The 20,266-nt window shown below is 49.8% G+C and overlaps 1 protein-coding gene across 1 annotated transcript in view; it reads left to right on the top strand.

The window, feature by feature from the left end:
* The window catches only part of LOC113621251 (keratin, type II cytoskeletal 71-like), a 22,452-nt gene extending 4,210 nt beyond the window's left edge, over window positions 1–18,242 (top strand). The window contains 8 exon segments of the mRNA XM_027108204.1: window positions 13,935–14,027; window positions 14,251–14,372; window positions 15,124–15,184; window positions 15,713–15,812; window positions 16,151–16,314; window positions 16,495–16,620; window positions 18,035–18,120; window positions 18,122–18,242. Of these exon segments, the coding sequence (XP_026964005.1) occupies window positions 13,935–14,027; window positions 14,251–14,372; window positions 15,124–15,184; window positions 15,713–15,812; window positions 16,151–16,314; window positions 16,495–16,620; window positions 18,035–18,120; window positions 18,122–18,242 (873 nt within the window).
* The last annotated feature ends 2,024 nt before the right edge of the window (window positions 18,243–20,266 follow it).

Genomic DNA, 20,266 nt, shown 5'->3' with positions numbered 1-20,266 from the left:
TGCGGTACGCGGGCCTCTCACTGTTGTGGCCTCTCCCGTTGTGGAGCGCAGGCTCCGGACATGCAGACTCAGCGGCCATGGCTCACGGGCCCAGCCACACTGTAGCATGTGGGATCTTCCCGGACCAGGGCACGAACCCGTGTCCCCTGCATCGGCAGGCGGACTCTCAACCACTGTGCCACCAGGGAAGCCCCAGATGCACCTTTGAAGTCATGCTTTTCTCAGATGAATGCACCGGTGAATGGAAAACCTTTGAGAACGTTCAGATTCTCAGCAGAGAGAGGGAGTCAACATTTGTCTTGTGGCAAAATTTAAAACTGGCCAAGAGGCAGCAGAAGGCCAGTTCCAGAAAACCTGGGGCTCGAGTTATAGCTGTTCCTTGTTCTCTGGGAAAAGGTCAAAGGTAGATTCTGTTTCAAGTAATGAGCCATGTTCTCTTGGTGCCTGGGGAAGGTTCACTGGGTTGAACATGGTTGTGGATGTATATGTACGAGTTGTGTTTTAAGCATGGGGGGCATCTCTGTTACACGCCACTCAGCTTCCAAACACTCTTGTGCTCAGAGCCTTCTTTTTTTTGGCTGCGTTGAGTCTTCATTGCTGTGCGCAGGATTTCTCTAGTTGCGACGACCAGGGGCTACCCTTTGCTGTGGTGTGTGGGCTTCTCATTGTGGTGGCTTCTCTTGTTGTGAAGCACGGGCTCTAGGCGTGCGGGCTTCAGTAGTTGTGGCTCACGGACTTAGTTGCCCTGTGGCATGTAGGATCTTCCCGGACCAGGGATTGAACCTGTTTCCCCTGCATTGGCAGGCAGATTCTCAAACATTCTCAAACATTGCACCACCAGGAAAGTCCCTCAGATGTACGTTTGAGACCTTTCTCATAGGTCTCTAGGCCATGACTATGCTGGCAGGATATGACAGGAAGCAAAAAGCAAGTGAGAGGCCAGCACACATTGAGGCTGGGGCTCACAGGTGCATCTGAACAGGGTCACTGTGGGTCCAGAGTCCTACAGTTCAAGTCAATAGCCTTGAATTCAGACCCAGTCCCTGTGACTAAGTGGTGATCATGAGTGAAGCTCTCAACCCTTTTGAGCATCATTTCTTTAGCTATAAAATAAGCAGAATTAACCCCCAGCTTGCTGTTAGGCTATGAGACAGCATGAAGATGTTCTGTGCAATTCCTGGTACAAAGTTCATGCTTAATAAATGTTAAATGGAAACAGAATCTTGTTCTTAATCTTTGTGGTTCAAAAACAAAATTAGCTCACTGAAAGGGGTGTTTAGCTGCTAGTAAAGCAATTCACAAAATCTAAGCTTTAAAGAAACCATCTTATAAACTACATGCAGTTTATTTATTGCCCAAAGGAGAACTGGCTGGCCAAATAACTAGTCTCAGGGAAGACACTCTTGGGGCCAGTAAAGAAATGGTGGTCAACTCAAGGAATATTTAGTAAGTAGCTATCATGTGCCTGGCATGAGTTAGTGTTCGGGATAGTGATATGGAAACGGGTCCATGCTCTTAATGGAGACATAATCACAAAAAATGTAACTATAACACAGGTGAGATATTGGCAACACAAGAAATGACAGTCAGCACAGAGGAGAGTGGGGAACTTCAGGGAGGTCAGGGAAGGCTGGCAGAGGAGGCAACATGTGCAGAGTTTCGAGAGGATGGAGTTTACTAGGCAGTCAAGAGGAGGGAGTGGGCATGGTACCCAGAGGCACTAGCATGGTGTAAGTAGGTCATGGTTGCTGGAGTGTGAAGAGGAAGGCTGAGGAAGTTCTGCAGGTGGAGATGGAGGGGGCAGTGGCACCTGAAGCTGGGAAGGTTGGCAGCAGCCACATCAGAGGGGCCCTTTCAAGTCTGCTAAGGAGCTGGGATTTCATGCTGTAGAGCTCGTGGGAGAAGCCTACACATTGGATGTCGGATGGACCCAACTGGAGTCCTCCTCTGCCACTCAGTGTGACTTAGGCAAGCTACTTCTGCTCGATGACCCTCAGTTTCTTCATCTGTAAAAAGGAGTTAATAATAGTATTCCCTAAAGAAATTGCCATGAGAATTACATTTAATTAGAGAATGTAGGAGAATTATTTAATTTAGTGACTGGCACATAGTACGTACTCAATAAATGGCTGCTATTAAACATTGTTAATATTATAGCTCTCTTTTTTTTTAAGCATCTTTATTGGAGTATAATTGCTTTACAATGTTGTGTTAGTTTCTGCTGTATAACAAAGTAAATCAGCTATATGCATACATATATCCCCATATCCCCTCCCTCTTGCATCTCCCTCCTGCCCTCCCAATCCCACCCTCTAGGTGGTCACAAAGCACCGAGCTGATCTCCCTGTGTCATGCAACTGCTCCCCACTAGCTATCTATTTTACATTTGGTAGTGTACATATGTCAGTGCTACTCTCTCACTTCATCCCAGCTTACCCTTCCCCCTGCCCGTGTCCTCAAGTCCATTCTCTACCTCTGTGTCTTTATTCCTGTCCTGCCCCTAGGTTCATTATAACTTTTTTTTTTTAAGATTCCATATATATGTGTTAGCATACGGTATTTGTTTTTCTCTTTCTGACTTACTTCACTCTGTATGACAGACTCTAGGTCAACCACCTCACTACAAATAACTCAATTCTGTTTCTTTTATGGCTGAGTAATATTCCATTGTATATATGTGCCACATCTTCTTTATCCATTCATCTGTCGATGGACACTTAGGTTGTTTCTATGTCCTGGCTATTGTAAATAGTGCTGCAGTGAGCATTGTGGTACATGTCTATTTTTGAATTATGGTTTTCTCAGGATATATGCCCAGTAGTGGGATTGCTGGGTCATACGGTAGTTCTATTTTTAGTCTTTTAAGGAACCTCCATACTATTCACCATAGTGGCTGTATCAATTTACATTCCCGCCAACAGTGCAAGAGGGTTCCGTTTTCTCCACACCCTCTCCAGCATTTATTGGTTGTAGATTTTTTGATGATGGCTATTCTGACTAATGTGAGGTGATACCTCATTGTAGTTTTGATTTGCATTTTTCTAATGATTAGTGATGTTGAGCATCATTTCATGTGCCTCTTGGCCATCTCTATGTCTTCCTTGGTGAAATGTCTATTTAGGTCTTCTGCCCATTTTTAAACTGGATTGTTTGTTTTTTGATACTGAGCTCCATGAGCTGTTTGTATATTTTGGAGATTAATCCTTTGTCTGTTGTTTCATTTGCAAATATTTTCTCCCATTCTGAGGATTGTCTTTTTGTCTTGTTTATGGTTTCCTTTGCTGTGCAAAAGCTTTTAAGTTTAATTAAGTCCAACTTGTTTAGTTTTGTTTTTATTTCTGTTACTCTAAGAGGTGGGTCAGAAAAGATCTTGCTGTGATTTATGTCAAAGAGTGTTTTACCTATGTTTTCTAAGAGTTTTATAGTGTCTGGCCTTACATTTAAGTCTTTAATCCATTTGGAGTTTATTTTTGTGTATGGTGTTAGGTTGTGTTCTAATTTCAGTCTTTTACATGTAGCGGTCCAATTTTCCCAGCACCACTTATTGAAGAGGCTGTCTTTTCTCCATTGTATATTCTTGCCTTCGTTATCAAAGATAAGGTGACCATATGTGTGTGGGTTTATCTCTGGGCTTTCTATCTATATTTCTGTTTTTGTGCCACTACCATACTGTCTTGATTACTGTAACTTTGTGGTATAGTTTGAAGTTGGGAAGCGTGATTCCTCCAACTCCATTTTTCTTTCTCAAGATTGCTTTGGCTATTTGGGGTCTTTTGTGTTTCCATACGAATTATAAATTTTTTTGTTCTAATTCTGTGAAGAATGCCATTGGTAATTTGATAGGGATTGCATTGAATCTGTAGATTGCTTTGGGTAGTATAGTCATTTTCACAATATTGATTGTTCCAATCCAAGAACATGGTATATTTCTCAATCTGTTTATGTCATCTTTGATTTCTTTCATCAGTGTCTTATAGTTTTCGGAGTACAAGTCTTTCAACTCCTTAGGCAGGTTTAGTCCTAGGTATTTTATTCTTTTTGTTGTGATGGTAAATGTGAGTGTTTCATTAATTTCTCTTTCTGATTTTTTGTTGTTGATGTATAGGAATGCCAGAGATTTCTGTGCAGTAATTTTGTATCCTGCAAACTTACCAAATTCATTGATTAGTTCTAGTAGTTTTCTGGTAGCACCTTTAGGATTTTCTATGTATAGTATCATGTCATCGGCAAACAGTGACAGTTTTACTTCTTCTTTTCCAATTTGTATTCTTTTTATTTCTTTTTCTTCTCTGATTGCGGTGGCTAGGATTTCCAAAACTATGTTGAATAAGAGTGGTGAGAGTGAACATCCTTGTCTTGTTCCTGATCTTGGTGGAAATGCTTTCAGTTTTTCACCATTGAGAATGATGTTTGCTGTGGGTTTGTCGTATATGGCCTTTATTATGTTGAGGTAGGTTCCCTCTATGCCCATTTTCTGGAGAGTTTTTATCATAAATGGGTGTTGAATTTTGTCAAAAGCTTTTCCTGAATCTATTGAGATGATCATATGGTTTTTATTCGTTAATTTGTTAATATGGTGTATCACATTGATTGCTTTCTTATACTGAAGAATCCTTGCATCCCTGGGATAAACCCCACTTGATCGTGGTGTATGATCCTTTCAATGTGCTGTTGGATTCTGTTTGCTATATTTTGTTGAGGATTTTTGCATCTATATTCATCAATGATATTGGTCCATAATTTTCTTTTTTTGTGATATCTTTTTCTGCTTTTGGTATCAGGGTGATGGTGGCTTTGTAGAATGAATTTGGGAGTGTTTCTCCCTCTGTAATTTTTTGGAAGAGTTTGAGAAGGATCAGTATTAGCTCTTCTCTAAATGTTTGATAGAATTCACCTGTGAAGCCATCTGGTCCTGAACTTTTGTTTGTTGTAAGATTTTTAATTACAATTTCAATTTCATTACTTGTGATATGTCTGTTTATATTTTCTAATTCTTCCTGGTTCAGTCTTGGAACATTGTACCTTTCCAAGAATTTGTCCATTTCTTCGTGGTTGTCCATTTTATTGGCATATAGTTGTTTGTCATAGTCTCTTATAATCCTTTGTATTTCTGCAGTGTCAGTTGTGATTTTTCCTTTTTCATTTCTAATTTTATTGATTTGTGTCCTCTCCCTTTTTTTCTTGATGAGTCTGGCTAAGGGTTTATCAATTTTGTTTATCTTCTCAAAGAACGAGCTTTTACTTTTATTAATCTTTGCTGTTGTTTCCTTTGTTTCTATTTCATTTATTTCTGCTCTGATCTTTATGATTTCTTTCCTTCTACTGACTTTGGGTTTTCTTTGTTCTCCTTTCTGTAGTTTTTCTTTTTTTTTTTTTATACATAAGTTAACCCATTTAATGGACTTCCCTGGTGGCGCAGTTGTTGAGAGTCCGCCTGCCGATGCAGGGGACACGGGTTCGTGCCCCGGTCCGGGAAGATCCCACGTGCCGCGGAGCAGCTGGGCCCGTGAGCCATGGCCGCTGAGCCTGCGCGTCCGGAGCCTGTGCTCGGCAACGGGAGAGGCCACAACAGTGAGAGGCCCGCGTACCGCTAAAAAAAAAAAAAAAAAAAGGATATTTTTATTTTAGCCATTCTAACAGGTTGTATAATGGTATCTTGTGGCTTTACTTTCCATTTCGCTGATGGCTAATCATGATGAACAACTTTTTATGTGCTCATTTGTCACCCATATATTTTCTTTGGTTAAACATTTGTTCAATCCTTTAAAAAACAAAAAAACCAAAAACCCAAAGGCAGCTGTGGCAGTGAGTTCAAGGATCCCGCTGCCAGAAACCTCAGGCTGCAGGTGTGCAAGCAAAAAGGCCTCGAGATGAAGGGCAAGTGAAGGCTGGCTCTGTGAGCAGAAAGCTGCAGACCTCATCCATCTCCTCCCTGTGTCCTCATCTCCTCCCGCAGGTTCCCTTTGCAAGTCAGGAACTGCTTCCTCCGGAACCACAATCCCAGCCCATCCCCCCTCCCTGTTGTCCTCAGCAGGGCAATGCTCTGATGCAGGAAGTCCAGCCACGGACTCGCTCGGTGACCCTCTCCTTGGTCACCTTTCACTGGGTCACTGCCCCAAATGCAGAGATAACACACATATCCAGGATGCTTCCCTACGACCAGGGGAAAGCTCATCTGTCCCTGTGCCTTTCTGGGCCTTCACAGCCAAGGAGCTCTCATTGTCCTCTTATTGGGATTGTGTCCAGGTCTCTGCTTCCCCCACAATAAACGATTGATATCATTTGATTCTGAGTGTTGAATATGTTGCCCGGGATGTCGACATCTGAGTTGCCCTGAACAGTTTTGCTCGGTCCAGCTCTTTCTTCCTTCTGGGTCCCTGCGCTGACATGGATCTTTGCCGTCTGGTCCTGGCCAGGTAGGCTTTGTGTGAGAGGTGCTCCGTATAAACAGCAGAGATTTGTTACTGATGCGCCTCTGGGCAGGCTTGGGGCTTCCAGTGCACTGGGGTACCTATTGCACACAATGGACCTGCCAGATGGGCACAGTCACCACCCCCCGACCGTTATAGAGAGGCTCAGGCCTCTGTGATCAAGGAACCAAATCACCCCCAGACTGTCAGGTGTTCGAGCTTCAGCGCGGCTTCCTGCTGCACTTCTCAAAAGCTTCCACAAGGCTTCCCTGGTGGTGCAGTTGTTGAGAGTCTGCCTGCCGATGCAGGGGACGTGGGTTCGTGCCCCGGTCCGGGAGGATCCAACATGCCGCGGAGCGGCTGGGCCCGTGAGCCATGGCCGCTGAGCCTGCACATCCGTAGCCTGTGCTCCGCAGCGGGAGAGGCCACAACAGTGAGAGGCCCGTGTACCGCAAAAAAAAAAAAAAAAAAAAAAAGCTCCCACAGCGTCACCCGCAACTGCCTCTTGTTGCCAGAGAGTCACTCCTTCTTTCCTCCTCACTCCTGCCAACCCACCCCCAGTCCTACTCCCCCACTCCAGCCTTGCTTTCCTCTTCTTCCAGCCGATTCTTTTCCACCCTCACATTTGAGGCCAGCATGCCCACTTGCTTACAGATGCATCTGTATCTACAGTGTCCGCAAAGCAGTGGCTCACTAGACAGAGCTTCGGTGAACCCGGCATTGTCAGGCACCGGGAATTGTGGAGTCAGCAAACGGGTGCACAGAGCCTGTCCTCAGAGAGCTCACAGTCTGGTGGGGAGAATAAAAATCAGCAACTAACAAACGCAGGATATGTTGTCAGGCAGTGATGACTGCTGTGAAGAAAAATTAAGTGGAATAAGAAGGGTGCCCTTTGAAGCACATGTGTGTTTCTGTTAGTGTTCTCTCAGAAGCAGCACAGTCGCCTTGATCAAGGTGCGGAAGGGCAGAGTCCTCCAGGGTGAGGCCACCTTCCGAGGATGAGTGTCAGTCGAGGGTGACTTTCAGGATGCCCATGACCCCTTCTCCTCCCTGTCATTCCCCAGCCTCACACTCCAGTCTTTCTTCCCAGAGGCCAGGACTCTTCACACCCCAGGACCATGGCAAATCTGACTTCCAATCTTGATGCCCATGACCCATTTCCTGAAAGCCCACTCATCCTTCGTGGCTCAGCTGAAATGCCACCTCCCATGGACATGCGTTTTCTGTTCCCTCCAGGTGGACTCCATCAAGTCATCAAGCATTAAATGAGAAGGAACATTAGAGCTGGTGGCAACAATTCCCCTGGTACCCCCACTATATAGGTCAGCAAATGGAGGCCTGGATGTCTAAGTGCTCTGCCCATGTTCACAGTGCTGGTGAGCAGCAGGTTGGGGACCGGAGCCCTGCACATCCACAGCACTGTTCCCGAACCCGTATTACAGTTGTTGCTTTATTTTCCTGGTGTCACGTTAGCTGCGCACATGTCTGTCCCCTCCCCCCACCACTCACAACCCCGTGTTCTGTTCCGGGGCCCTCAGTCTGGCTCACGGTTGGCACTCAATGTAACATTTGCCACAGATATGCATGGCTCAGTCTCACCGACCCTCACTGGGGAGAACGAGCTCATGGAACACACATGTGTCCTGATGAGTTGGCGTGCAAGTGATGAAACACATTTGTGTTAATAAATTTGTGCTTTACATGCATCCACATGTAGGCAGTTTATAGAATTTATCAACCAAACGGAGACACCTTTATTCTGGACACATGCTAAGCTGGATCTGCAGACAGCAGGCATAAGCCAGGACTCTGTCAGGCACATGCTGTCGTAGGTCTAGTGTCCTGGCTGAGTGTCATATGCCTGGCTTCAAATCCTGGCTCTTCTAATGGCTAGTTGTGACTGGCTGCAAGATCCTGCCCTTACAAAATAGGGTCGATACAAGCTGGCCTTGACTGAGTGCTTTCTATGTGCCAGGTACTTCTCTCAGTACTTTATGTCTGGCAACGATGAATTCTCCCAACAACCTGGTAGGTATAGTTGTTATAAGGTGCAATTCTAATAATACAGATCTCACTCGTGAAGATATTGAGACTCAAAAGGGTAAAATAACCCACCCAACGTCCCACAGTTAGTAAGTGGCAGAGTTGGGAGTTGACCCACAGTCCAATCCCAGAGTCCATGCTTCCAGGCACGATACCTCCTTACCTGTCAAAGTTCTCACCGTAGAGAAGAGTTGAGAATATGAAAAGGGATAATGGAAGTAATACAGTGCCTGGAATATAATTTGCAGCCAATAGATGTTAGTTGTTATTATAATAATTACTATTAATGCATGTTCTTTGGGCCTTTTGTGTTTTGCCAGCTGTGCACTGGTTCCTGAGCAGTCAGTTCACAGCAGGACTGTGCCCGGAGACCTGGCTCAGGCGGGTTAAATGCAGGGCCAGGGCGAACACTGGCTCTCTTCACTGACACACGGTCCCATTCAGTCACCAACTGCTAATTTGCAAGCAGGAAGAGTAACTCCTCGGTGCCAGTATTTTTTTTTTTTTTTTTTTTTTTTGCGGTACGCGGGCCTCTCACTGTTGTGGCCTCTCCCGTTGCGGAGCACAGGCTCCGGACGCGCAGGCTCAGCGGCCATGGCTCATGGGCCCAGCCGCTCCGCGCCATGTGGGATCTTCCCGGACCGGGGCGCGAACCCGCGTCCCCTGCATCGGCAGGCGGACTCTCAACCACTGCGCCACCGGGGAAGCCCCTGTGCTGGTATTTTTGTGCATACACTGCCCTCTGCCATCAGCCCCGGGTACTGCACCTTCTAGCCCAGTGCCTTTGGAGGAAAGGCTCTTCCCTAAAACGGAGAGGGTGTGGGATGATTTTGGACAGGCTCTGTGCCCACCGTGGAGCTGCCAGCTGGAGGAGATGCTGTTTCGCTCCCTGGCGTGCCCAGGCTGGCCCAGCCTCCTTGTTGCCCAGGCCCTGGCTTCTGTCTCCCCTCCCTCTCCTTTCCCATCTCTCCTCTCACAGGATTGGGGGTTAGGAACTGTGGTAGTGCTGGCATTGCTGCAGCCCAAACCCCTTTCAGGACCTTCCTTGACAGGCACCTGAAAATCTTGGTGCTAGTCAGGAAGTCCGGGGAGTGAGAGCCCCCGTCCCTCAGCAATACTGTCCTCTAGACTCACCTGCACTGCTGGTAAGCTCCTGCACTGGCTGCAAGGGGGACCCTCTGAGATCTCAATACCACACCCCGCCCCTGCCCCAGTGCAGTAGATGATCTGGGCATGGAGGCACTGGTGAGACACAGGCAAGGGGCTACAGAGGAAGGAAGGGATCAGAGCTGAACACAGACAGCCTGGGAAGGCTTCCTATAGAAGGTGAAGGGGACACGACTTGTTGGAGAACGGGAGTGTCTTAAGACGTTTTAGGTCTCATCTGGCAGCTGCTCTGAGGTTTGAGCTTCCCTTTGCCAGCTGCCTCTATTTCCCTCCCAGGGCCTCCACCACTCCTGCCATCTCAGGGCGACACCACTTGTAGGACTAACCCTCCATCCCTCAGCCCTTAGACTCACATCCGGCAAGTGCTGCACAGACCAGAGAGGCGCTGAGGGTCTCTCCTCTCCTGCACGCCAATTTCCACCGCCCTGGCCCTCCCTCCCTGCTTGGTGCACTTCCACACCACAGCCCCTTGTATATTTGGTCCCTCTTCGAGCATGCATAGACACGTGCTCATTGGCTCACAGATTCAAGTCTACGGAAGATACTCAAAATACTTAACTGGTATAATCAGGCACCAACTCATCAAAGTAGTTGTCAGCCACAGACAACCGAGACAGCCATGCCAGTCCCTGGGCACCATTCTGCTTAAGTTCGTGTTCACGACCACTCGCATGTAGATGTGGACCCCCACGTGGCCTCTGACACATATGGGAGAACATCTTTCAGCTGGTGAGCAGTGCTCACAATTCATATCATGATCCCGAGCCTGGGTCCAAGGAGCAGAGAGCATCACCTGGCCTCGGAGGGAACTGTTAGGCTGGAGGAATGCACACAGCCCTTAGGCAATAGGGTTGTGTGAAGAAAGGTGCAGCTGACCCAGGGAGGGCTTGGGGGAGGTTTCTTAGAGGAGGGGTGTCTTGGTTTGTCTTATAGGATAGGACAAGCCTGCCCTGGTGGGCAGGAGGCTGGAAGAACAGCCCAGAGCATGTCATCAGGGAAAAGCATGATGCATGTGAGAAACATGCAATCATCTCATAAGCACACCTACCCAAGTCCCGAAGTTACAATTGTCTTCAAAAGAGTAAAGCAGGCTGAGAAGGGGAGCGGTGGGGAGGGGGGGGTCAGTTTCGCTGCCTAGAGAGTCTGGGACAGGAAGAAGAGTGAGGGAAAAGTGAGTGCTGGTGAGCTCAGTGTTTCACACCGTGCAGGCACCTGCACTGGACGTTTACACATGAGAAAGCCAGGACAGTGTAGAGGCTATGAGCACAGATGGTAGCCAGGCTGCCTGGGCTGAACCCTGGCTCAAATCCTGGCTCAGCTACTCACTAGCTGTGCAACCACCAGTAAGTTACTTAACTTCCTGGTGCCTCAGTACCTTCATCTGTAAAATGGGGATAACAACAGTACCTGCCTCACAGGGCCGCTGTGAGCATTAAATGAGTTAATATATGTGTAGTGCTTAGAGCAGTGCCCAGCAGAGCTCACACTGTGTGTTAGCTATTATCATTACCATCATCATTATTATTTACAAGGTGCCTCCCATACACCTCTGGGAGTAGGTGGAGCAGGTATTAGCACCCCCCTTTTTAGGGATGCGGAAACATAGGCTTAGGAAGTTGGGAGACCTGCCCGTGGTCACATGGCAGGACCAAGACCTGGGTCCTCAGAGTCCTGAGTCCACACACTTCACCAGAGGCTTGGGGTGGGGCTGGAGGAAGGAGATGGCTAGCAAAACTCAAAGGAGATGGTCCCGGCCACGGAGCTGAGCAAGGAGGAAGCGAGGGGGATGGGGCTGCCCAGGAAGGCACCTCTCTGGTAGCCAAACAGCAGGATGGGAGCAGAGCTGAGTGTCTGGCAGGACAGTCCTCCTTGGACTTTATATCCCAGCTCCTCTGGGGTGAGCTCACCTTCAGCTTTGCCAGCTGCAAACCTGCTGAACAGCTGTCCTGCCCCCAGATGTGTGGCTCTGATTGTGGCCAAGTCCCCCAGGGACTGTGCTCCAACCAGCTAGCATGGGGCTGTGTAGTCTTTCCCGAGAGAAGGTAGGTCAATCTCTACTGGCAGAGGCTTGTCAGGGTTACTGGCAGGAGCTCCAAAGAGAAGACAGACCCTTGCTTCTTACTCCTGAAGGCCAGCTTGGTGCTATTGCTAAGCCTGGGTCCATGCAGGCTGTGCACAGGGAAAGCCAGTGAGAGGGAGTCTGCCCCTGATTGGTCGGGGAAGCTGTCCTCCTCCCATCAATTTTAAGCTGATTTCTCCGCTAGTCATTTGACAGGTGGATTGGGAGCATCAGTGTGTGGTCATTCACAGGCGGCTTGGCCACGGGCATTAGTTTTGGTGGGCTAAGGACTCTCTTGAGAAGCAGAAGAGTGTGGTGGGGAAGAGGTCTCCACAGCGTTGTGAAGTCAGACCTGGCTTCCACCTTGGCCCCATCACTTACCAGCTGTGTGACTTTGTGTGGCTAAGCTAGCTATGTGGACACATGGAGAGTCATTCATCCTGTCTACGCCTCTGTTTCTTCATCTCTACAATGGAGTTACTAACCTACCTCTTGGGGTCATTGAAGGATTCACGAAAGAAAATGCATGTGGAGATGTTGGCACGATGCCTGGCACATACTAAGTGCTCCCCAAATGGCGGTTATTGTTATTGTCATTTTTATCTCTGAGAGCTAGGGTAGGGGTGTTGAGAAGGAGAAGAATCAAAGGTCTGGAAGAGGCCTCAAGGGATCATCCAGTCCAGATAGGCCCTGACTTTCCATAGATAAGAAATGATTGCTCCCATTTTGCGGGTCGGCATAAGCATGGAAGGAATGCCGTGCCCAAGATCATCTCCAGGGTAGGGAAGGTGAGGATGGATGACCAGCCTCCTGCCTCCAGACCTAGTACTGGGGACTGGAGGGCTATGCTGGCCACATGACAGTGAGGCACTAAGGACAAGTCAGCCCAGGACAAATCCTATGTTGTGATGGTCAGTGGCCATCAAAGTCTCACCTCCCCACAGCTCTGGACCCTGGCTCGAAGGATTCCCTGCTGCCTCTGCTCTCTTCAGGGGCTGGCACCTTCTCTGTGGCTTCTTACCTCTAAGCCTTTTACCTCTAGGGGATCAAAGTGTTCTGAAATTTGAGGTCTGGGGGGATGGGAGTGGACTGACTTTTGGCTGGGCTGATCAAACCTCATTAAGGAGTAAAGTCTGGAGACATGGAGAGAAAGACAAACATGAAGACAGTCACCTCTGTGAAAAATGTGGTCTGCCTGGGGTGAGAGGGAAACAGGCTCAAAAGCCTGGAGGGTTCCTAAATAATTTTATTCTCTAGAGGAGTATAATCCCATAACCCCAGGCAGCCGGAGAAGATGGGTGCATCCTATCGGTCATCCAGATGTGGAGTTCAGATGTGTATTGTGTTGTCCTGGGTGTAGGGTTTTCTCTTTGGTCAATGCTTAGTCTTATGAGTAGACATGAAAAAGTCAGGACTGGTTAAACCAAACCAAATGCTGGAAGATCTGCTGGACGCAAGCTGTTTGGTGACCAATCCCATCTCAACACTGAATACCAGACAGTTTTCTAATGTCCTGTGCTTCTGACTTTAAGGGACACAACCTTGTTTAAACAGTAGCTGCACTCATGTACGATTAAGGGAAGTCACGTTAAAGAAAAGTCCCAAACCAAACAAGAGAGGTGTATGCAGACCCACCAGCTCTGGTCAGTTTCCCGGCCCAGTGAGGACACAGTGGCGTGGGGAGCTCCGTCTGCCCATCTGGCTCCGTAAGCCATGCTTGCTCTAGGGAAGATGGTTCTGAGGAGCAGGACAAAGGGAGGAGGAGGAGGCATGAGCAGAGATGCAGTTGGGGGCTGATGCAGGAATTTAGAACACCCAGAAGTCCTTGGTCCATTGAGCCTCACTGAGCTTGAGATGTTAGAAAATGAAGAGCAGACTCCCTTCTTTAGAGTGGTCAACCTTTTCAAAGATGAACCCTGCCTGACTCTGTTCCAGTACTTTCAAGCTCACCCCTGCCCTGGGCTGGTTTGGCCACAGCGGGTTCAGAGCGATCTGATGCATGGGTTATGGGGACACATATCTGTGTTCAGTTCTGGGCTCTGCCACTTATTAAACTATTGGACCTTGGAAAGAAGCCCAACTTCTCTATGCCTCAGTTTTCTTTACACAAAATAGGGTCAATGATGCACCCACCTCATGCAGATGTTGTGAGGGGTAAAGGAGAAAATGCAGGGGAGCGCTTTGCAAAGCTCCCTGGGAGTGACAGGTGTGACTGTTTTCGTGGTGGCTCAACACTTCTGGGTGTTGGGCTCCAGGTGTGGATCCTGGAGCAGCAGAACCAGGTGCTGGGGACCAAGTGGGAGCTGCTGCAGCAGCTGGACCTGAACAACTGTAAGAACAACCTGGGGGCTTCCCTGGTGGCGCAGTGGTTGAGAGTCCGCCTGCCGATGCAGGGGACACGGGTTCGTGCCCCAGTCCAGGAAGATCCCACATGCCGCGGAGAGGATAGGCCCGTGAGCCATGGCCGCTAGGCCTGCGCATCCGGAGCCTGTGCTCCTCAATGGGAGAGGCCACATCAGTGAGAGGCCCGCGTCCCGCCAAAAAAAAAACCAAAACAAGAACAACCTGGAGCCCATCCTCGAGGGCTGCACCAGCAACCTGCGCAAGCAGCTGGAGACGCTGTCCGGGGGCCGGATGAGTCTGGACTCGGACCTGAGGAATGTGTGGGATGTGGTGGAGGACTACAAGAAGAGGTGAGCTGGGAGGGGACCCCCAGTAGCTACATGACTGTCCCTGTCCCTTTTGAGTTTGTTAAGCAGGAGTGGGCAGCTACCCCAGCTTAACATTTTTGGAGGTGGAGGGAGGCAGTGTTCCTTGTCATCCCAAGCAGAATCACCCCCAAGAAAAAGGAAACTTGCTCTCCTCCTCCAGCCTGGCACTTAGGACGATGTGAGATTTCCTACAGGACATTCATGCCACACGCTCCTTCCTCATTTTTTAAAATTAATTTATTTATTTTATATTTATTTTTGGCTGTATTGGGTCTTCGTTTCTGTGCGAGGGCTTTCTCCAGTTGCGGAGAGTGAGGGCCAGTCTTCATCGCGGTGCGCGGGCCTCTCACTGCCACGGCCTCTCCCGTTGCGGAGCACAGGCTCCAGACGCGCAGGCTCAGTAGTTCTGGCTCATGGGCCCAGCCGCTCAGCGGCATGTGGGATCTTCCCGGACCGGGGCACGAACCCGTGTCCCCTGCACTGGCAGGCGGATTCCTAAGCACTGCGCCACCAGAGAAGCCCTCCTTCCTCATTTTTGAAGCTGGATCTTCAATAATCTTCCAAAATTGGTGATCACATCTCCTCCTCCAGGAAGGCTTCCTTGCCTGGCTGGCCCTACTGGCCCTGGACTCTGCAGCCCTGCAGCATCTGTGCCCTTGCCCAGGGTCTTCCCTGGGCAAACGAGGGTTCTCAGTGAGACATATTAACTGACAGAGCACTGGCATGCCTGCAGGTATGAGGAAGAAATCGACAGGCGGACAGCAGCAGAGAATGAGTTTGTGCTTCTCAGAAAGGTGAGGGGTAGGCAGGTCTTGGATCTGGGGCTGGCCTGGGACCTGGAGGAGCTGAGTCTGCCAGTGTGCTCTGCTTTCAAAGAAAGTGAACTGATTCAGAAATAGCGAGGGGAAGGCAGGGGAAAACCGCGATGGAAGAGTATCCAGAGAAGGGAATAAAACCGGCAGAGAGGATGATGGCATTCTTGAGTGTTTAATGGGGTCGGGGTTTGTCCACAGTGAAGAACAGTGGAGGGTGACACACAGGGGCTCTCCCTGCAGTTGCGGGCCTGGCTAGGATGTCACAGTGATGACTGACAGCAGCCTCGATGGGTTCCCTTCCTTAGAGGGGCACCCCATCCCTACTGCCGAGGGAGCCCATTCTCAGGATGGGGCAGGGCTGGGCCTTTTGCTCCTTCCTCCCCTTTCCCACGAACCTCCCAAAGAGAAGAGGTGGCTATTTCCCCATGCAGGGGACCCAGCCTGGGGTGTGTGTTGCCTTCTGGTCTGCACTGGCAGTGATTTGGGGATGGCTGGGATATCTTTCAGGACGTGGTTGCAGCTTATGCCAGTAAGGTGGAGCTGCAGTCCAAGGTGGACTCCAGGGACCAGGAGATCATGTTCTTCCAGTGTCTCTATGAAGCCGTAAGTCCGTCTCTTCATTCCACCCCTCCGAGGGCTGCCAGCGGGTAAAACTCTATTCTGGGGCCGGGAGGGGCACACAGGCCCCAGCTCTCAACCACTCATCTCCATTTCAGCCCTCAGAGGCTCCTCATCTCCTCTCTGGGTGGGAAGGAAATGGTCCTGGCCTTATCTCCATAGCAGCAGGACTCTGTCTGGGGCCTGGAGGGAACTCGCTTTGCCCAGAGAGCAACAGCCTTGGTTTGGAGCCTCTAAATTGGCATCACCAGGATTTGCTTACCTTGGGAGGGAGGTTGTTGGCCTCCATCAGTCAAGTCCTGAGACCATCACTGTTTCCCCTTCAAGGGATCGCTCAGATCCAGTCCCACATCAGTGACATGTCTGTCATCCTGTCCATGGACAACAACCGCGACCTGAACCTGGACAGCATCATTGATGAGGTTCGTGCCCAGTACGAGGAGATCACCCTGCAGAGCAAGGCTGAGGCCAAGGCGCTATAGCAGACCAAGGTGAGCTGGGCTGAGGCCGGCCCGGGGAGGGTGACCCCAGTAGGCATGAGGGCTGGGCCGGAATGTCTAGTTAAATGCCCAGCGTGGCCTGCCCCCATGACATCACCAACCCCAAGCCACCATGTACTCCCACGACACGCTCATCACCCCCATCCATGGCTCCGCCCTTTGGGTCCCCAGTTCCAGGAACAGCAGCTGGCAGCTGGCCAGCATGGGGACGACCTCAAAAACACCAAGAATGAGATCTCAGAGCTCACCCGGCTCATCCAGAGGATCCGCTCAGAGATTGAGAATGTGAAGAAGCAGGTGAGGTGGCTGGTTGCCTTTGCATGGGGTGGACAGGCACAGTTGGAGGGGGATGAGTGGGCCGAGAGTGTCAGCCTCCCAAATCTCTGCCCAGGGGAGGAAAGGGACCAAAGAGGTGACTGTGTCAAACCCTTAGAACAGGTGTCCCTGGGGCATCTCATCTGCAACTCGCCCCAAGGACCCCTGATTTGAAGACCCCTCCCCTAGGAAGACTTCTCTCACCCGACAGGGTGGGGTAGGACCACATCCCTCTGCCCCTCTTGCCCTGATATCAATGTGCTCTCCTGGCACTTGTGTCTCCCCTGTACTTGTCAGGCTTCTGTAATTGCCAGACACCTGCATGTCCCTTCTTCCACTGGACCAGAGGGAGGCAGAGAGCTGGCTACTTTGCTCCTGTTGTTTGCCCAGCGTCTAGTACAGTGCCTGGCACAGAGTAGCTGCTTAATAAACATTTGTTGATTCAGGGATTGAGGAGAAGGGGGTTCAGAGAGCACCCCTTCAAATCTGTGGATATCTATTAAGGCCTTACTCGGAGTACTGCTCCTGGGAACATAGGGAGCAGTCTCAGTTCTAGTAGGTGGGGAGACAAGATTCTCATATACATTAACAATAGCAGCATCTCCTGTCATTTTATCACACTGAATCCTTCCAAAGACCCTGTGAGGCAAGCCTTACCTGTTGTTACAGATGAGGAAACGGGTTCAGAGAGGTTAAGAGTGTTGCACTGCGGTAAGTGGTGGAGTTGTGATCTGAACCAAGGTCTCCTGACTCCTGGTCCAGTCCTCTTTCCACTCTCCCATGGGTTTTAACACTTAGTAGCTCTGGGACATTGGGCAAGTTACTTGTCTGCACTGCACAGGATGTTGTGAGGACTGGATGAGTCAAGTTATATAAAAGCCGTGTGTAGGGCTGAGCACAGTGCCGGGCATATGGTAAGCATTTGGGAAATTGTTTGTCCTGGGGTATCTCCTTCCCCATTCCCTCATCTGTGACTCCATGCACCTGAGCAGCCACTGTTGTGGTACCTGCAATACCATATTCCAGTGATCTGTCCTCCTAGACTTTAAACAACTCAAGAGCAGAAGGCTGAGCTTACTCTTACTCATTTTGTATCCTCAGAGCAGGGTGGCCAAATAAATGACTTTGAAAGGTACTCAGTGGCACTGAATTAGCCATCAACTCAGGGGGGCAGGATGCACTATTTTTCATCACCACCAGTGTCTAAACAGAGTGGAGATAAAGCTAAGAAAGGACTTGCCGACCCCAGAAGGGGCTCCAACTAGAAGAGGAACAGGGAGTCTGAAGGGTGGAGGTGGGCATCTCTGCTCCAGAATCTCAAAGAATGAGTGGGACTTGGATGTGGATGATTCCAGTGAGCACTTCCAGTTTCCAACCTCTGTAATTCCCCATTTAGGCTTCCAACCTGGAGACGGCCATCGTTGTTGCTAAGCAGCGTGGGGACAACACCCTGAAGGATGCCTGGGCCAAGCTGGATGAGCTCCTCCAAAGACAAGCTGGCCAGGATGATGCACGAGTACCAGGGACTCATGAGCCTGAAGCTAGCCCTGGACATGGAGATTGCCACCTACCGCAAGCTGCTGGAGAGCAAGGAGTGCCGGTGAGGGAGCGATGCTCTGGCAGGAAGGCCACAGGGGTTTGGGAAGGACCAAAGGAGAAAGCCTAACACATCTTAATCCAGAAGAGATGAATTCTTGGGGAAAGAAGGGGTGGTGATGCTAAGAATAATAATAGAATTAATAATACTACACAGACACGAGTGCTTACTTCATACCAGGCACTGTGCTACGTTGATTGGTTCATTCAGTCCTCACCACTTCCCTGCCTGTACCTGGGTACACTACCCAACCACCCCCCCAAAAAAAACATTACTCTGTTAGGCCTTCTTGTTCTCTCTTCCTTAATTGTCCAGGTAAAAGATGAGCTTGTGAGTGCTGTCCCAGGGCAGCCACTCCAGCATCACCAATGCCCTTGGGAGAAGGAAAGCCTCGATGCCTGGGAGGCTGACCCTTGGGAGGTGTGCATGCCATCCCCACAAGTACTCCTCATGAGAGCTACTGTTTGATGGATTTTTGCCTGGTTATCCCAAAGATTCAGGGGTGGCCCCCATAGCTTCTGGAGCTCTGCTTGCGCCAAAGGAGCCCTGATATTTCCATAGGTGCCTACTGAGTTCAGAAACCCACATTAGGCCAGTGGGGGCACTAGCTTTGAGGTTAATAACTTGTGGGTTGAATGACTGTTTGTTCTTATTTTATTTCTCCCCTAACAGGATGTCATGAGAATTTCCCTCCCCTGTCAGCATCTGTAAGTACTTGTGTTCTTGGACCTAGAATTGTAGAATGTGTGGACTTGAAAGGGCCTTAGTTATACCGTGTGTGTGGAGATGAAGAATCTAAGGACCAGAGAGGGGAAAACTTTGCCTGAGATCACACAGCCAGATGGCAGGGCATGTCCAGCAATCAGGCCTTCTGACTCCCAGCCCAGCACTCCTTCCTTTTTATCATTCTGTCTCCCTGTTCTGAGGGCAGCTAGGAAGGTTATCACCATGGTGATGGGGAACCAAAGGACACAGTGCAGGAAGGTGAGTATGGGTGTGTGTGAGGCCTGGGGAGCCAGGTTGCAAGTTATGATGAGACCTGGGCTGGGGCATTGGTAAATGGGGGACCTCGGAGGTCAAGCTGAAAGTGTTAGATCTCTGGATTTCTCATCAGGGCTAAGAGTTAAATCATAGCTTCCAAAAGATGCCATCTGGAGGACAGACGGTAGAGGTTGGAAGCTGGGAAGTTTAGAAAAAAGACTAATAGAAGAGGCAGAGTGTTCAGAATGACAGGTGGGTCCATTGGTACCTGGACCAAAGAGGTGGACCTCTGAAAGTTAAGAATCAGCTAGATTGGATGTAAGCTGGGCAAGTCAAGGGCAACGCATGGAGGAAGCTGTCTCTGAGATATTTTCCCCAGTGGGGACGGGGTTGGCTGTGACTGGGTCCCCCACGAAACCCATTGTTCCAAGAAGAGCCCTACCTGTCCTGGGGAAAGGCGGCCTCGTCCGGTCCCACTCCCAGCTGTGCTTGTGGGGTGTTGACCCTGCTCTCCCCCTGCAGCCACCATTAGCAGCACCAGCGTCAGCAGTGGCTATGGCTTCTGGCCCAACTCGGTCAGCGGAGGCTATGTGGTCAATGGCAGCAGCTGCATCTCTGAAGTGTGCAGCATCCGTAGCAGGGAGGGCCAGAACCAGAGCAGCACCACTGACTACAAGGATGCCCTGGGGAAGGGCTCCAGCCCGAGTGCCCCCTCCAAGAAAGCCAGTCCATAGAGAGGGCTGTCCTCCCGCCACCTCTTCGTCCTAGCTCTGGCTCCCACGTGCAATCTCCCTAGCCTGCTCTCAGCCCCACTCCCACCCTGCTGGCCCTGCTTTTGTACCTCCAGTGCTGGACTTGGCCACCCACCTGTGTCATCCTGAACCTGGACAGGTGTGGATGACTAAGCCTGGTGAAATTCGTCCCCGCACATGCTTGGGGTTTGCCTCTTTGGCTGTGGTCCCCGAGCCATGCCACCAGCTCCCAGTCTTCGATCCTCTGCACAGCCTCTGGCTCAGTCACTAATTACTCTCTCTGGCCCCGTGGGTCTCA

The sequence above is a fragment of the Aethalodelphis obliquidens genome, unplaced genomic scaffold (assembly GCF_003676395.1).
Source record: "Aethalodelphis obliquidens isolate GAN/ISIS:26980383/991018 unplaced genomic scaffold, ASM367639v1 scaffold8, whole genome shotgun sequence".
In the NCBI taxonomy this organism is placed as follows: domain Eukaryota; kingdom Metazoa; phylum Chordata; class Mammalia; order Artiodactyla; family Delphinidae; genus Aethalodelphis; species Aethalodelphis obliquidens.
Note: the sequence above shows the minus strand (reverse complement) of the source record. Positions and strands in the feature narration are given on the sequence as shown.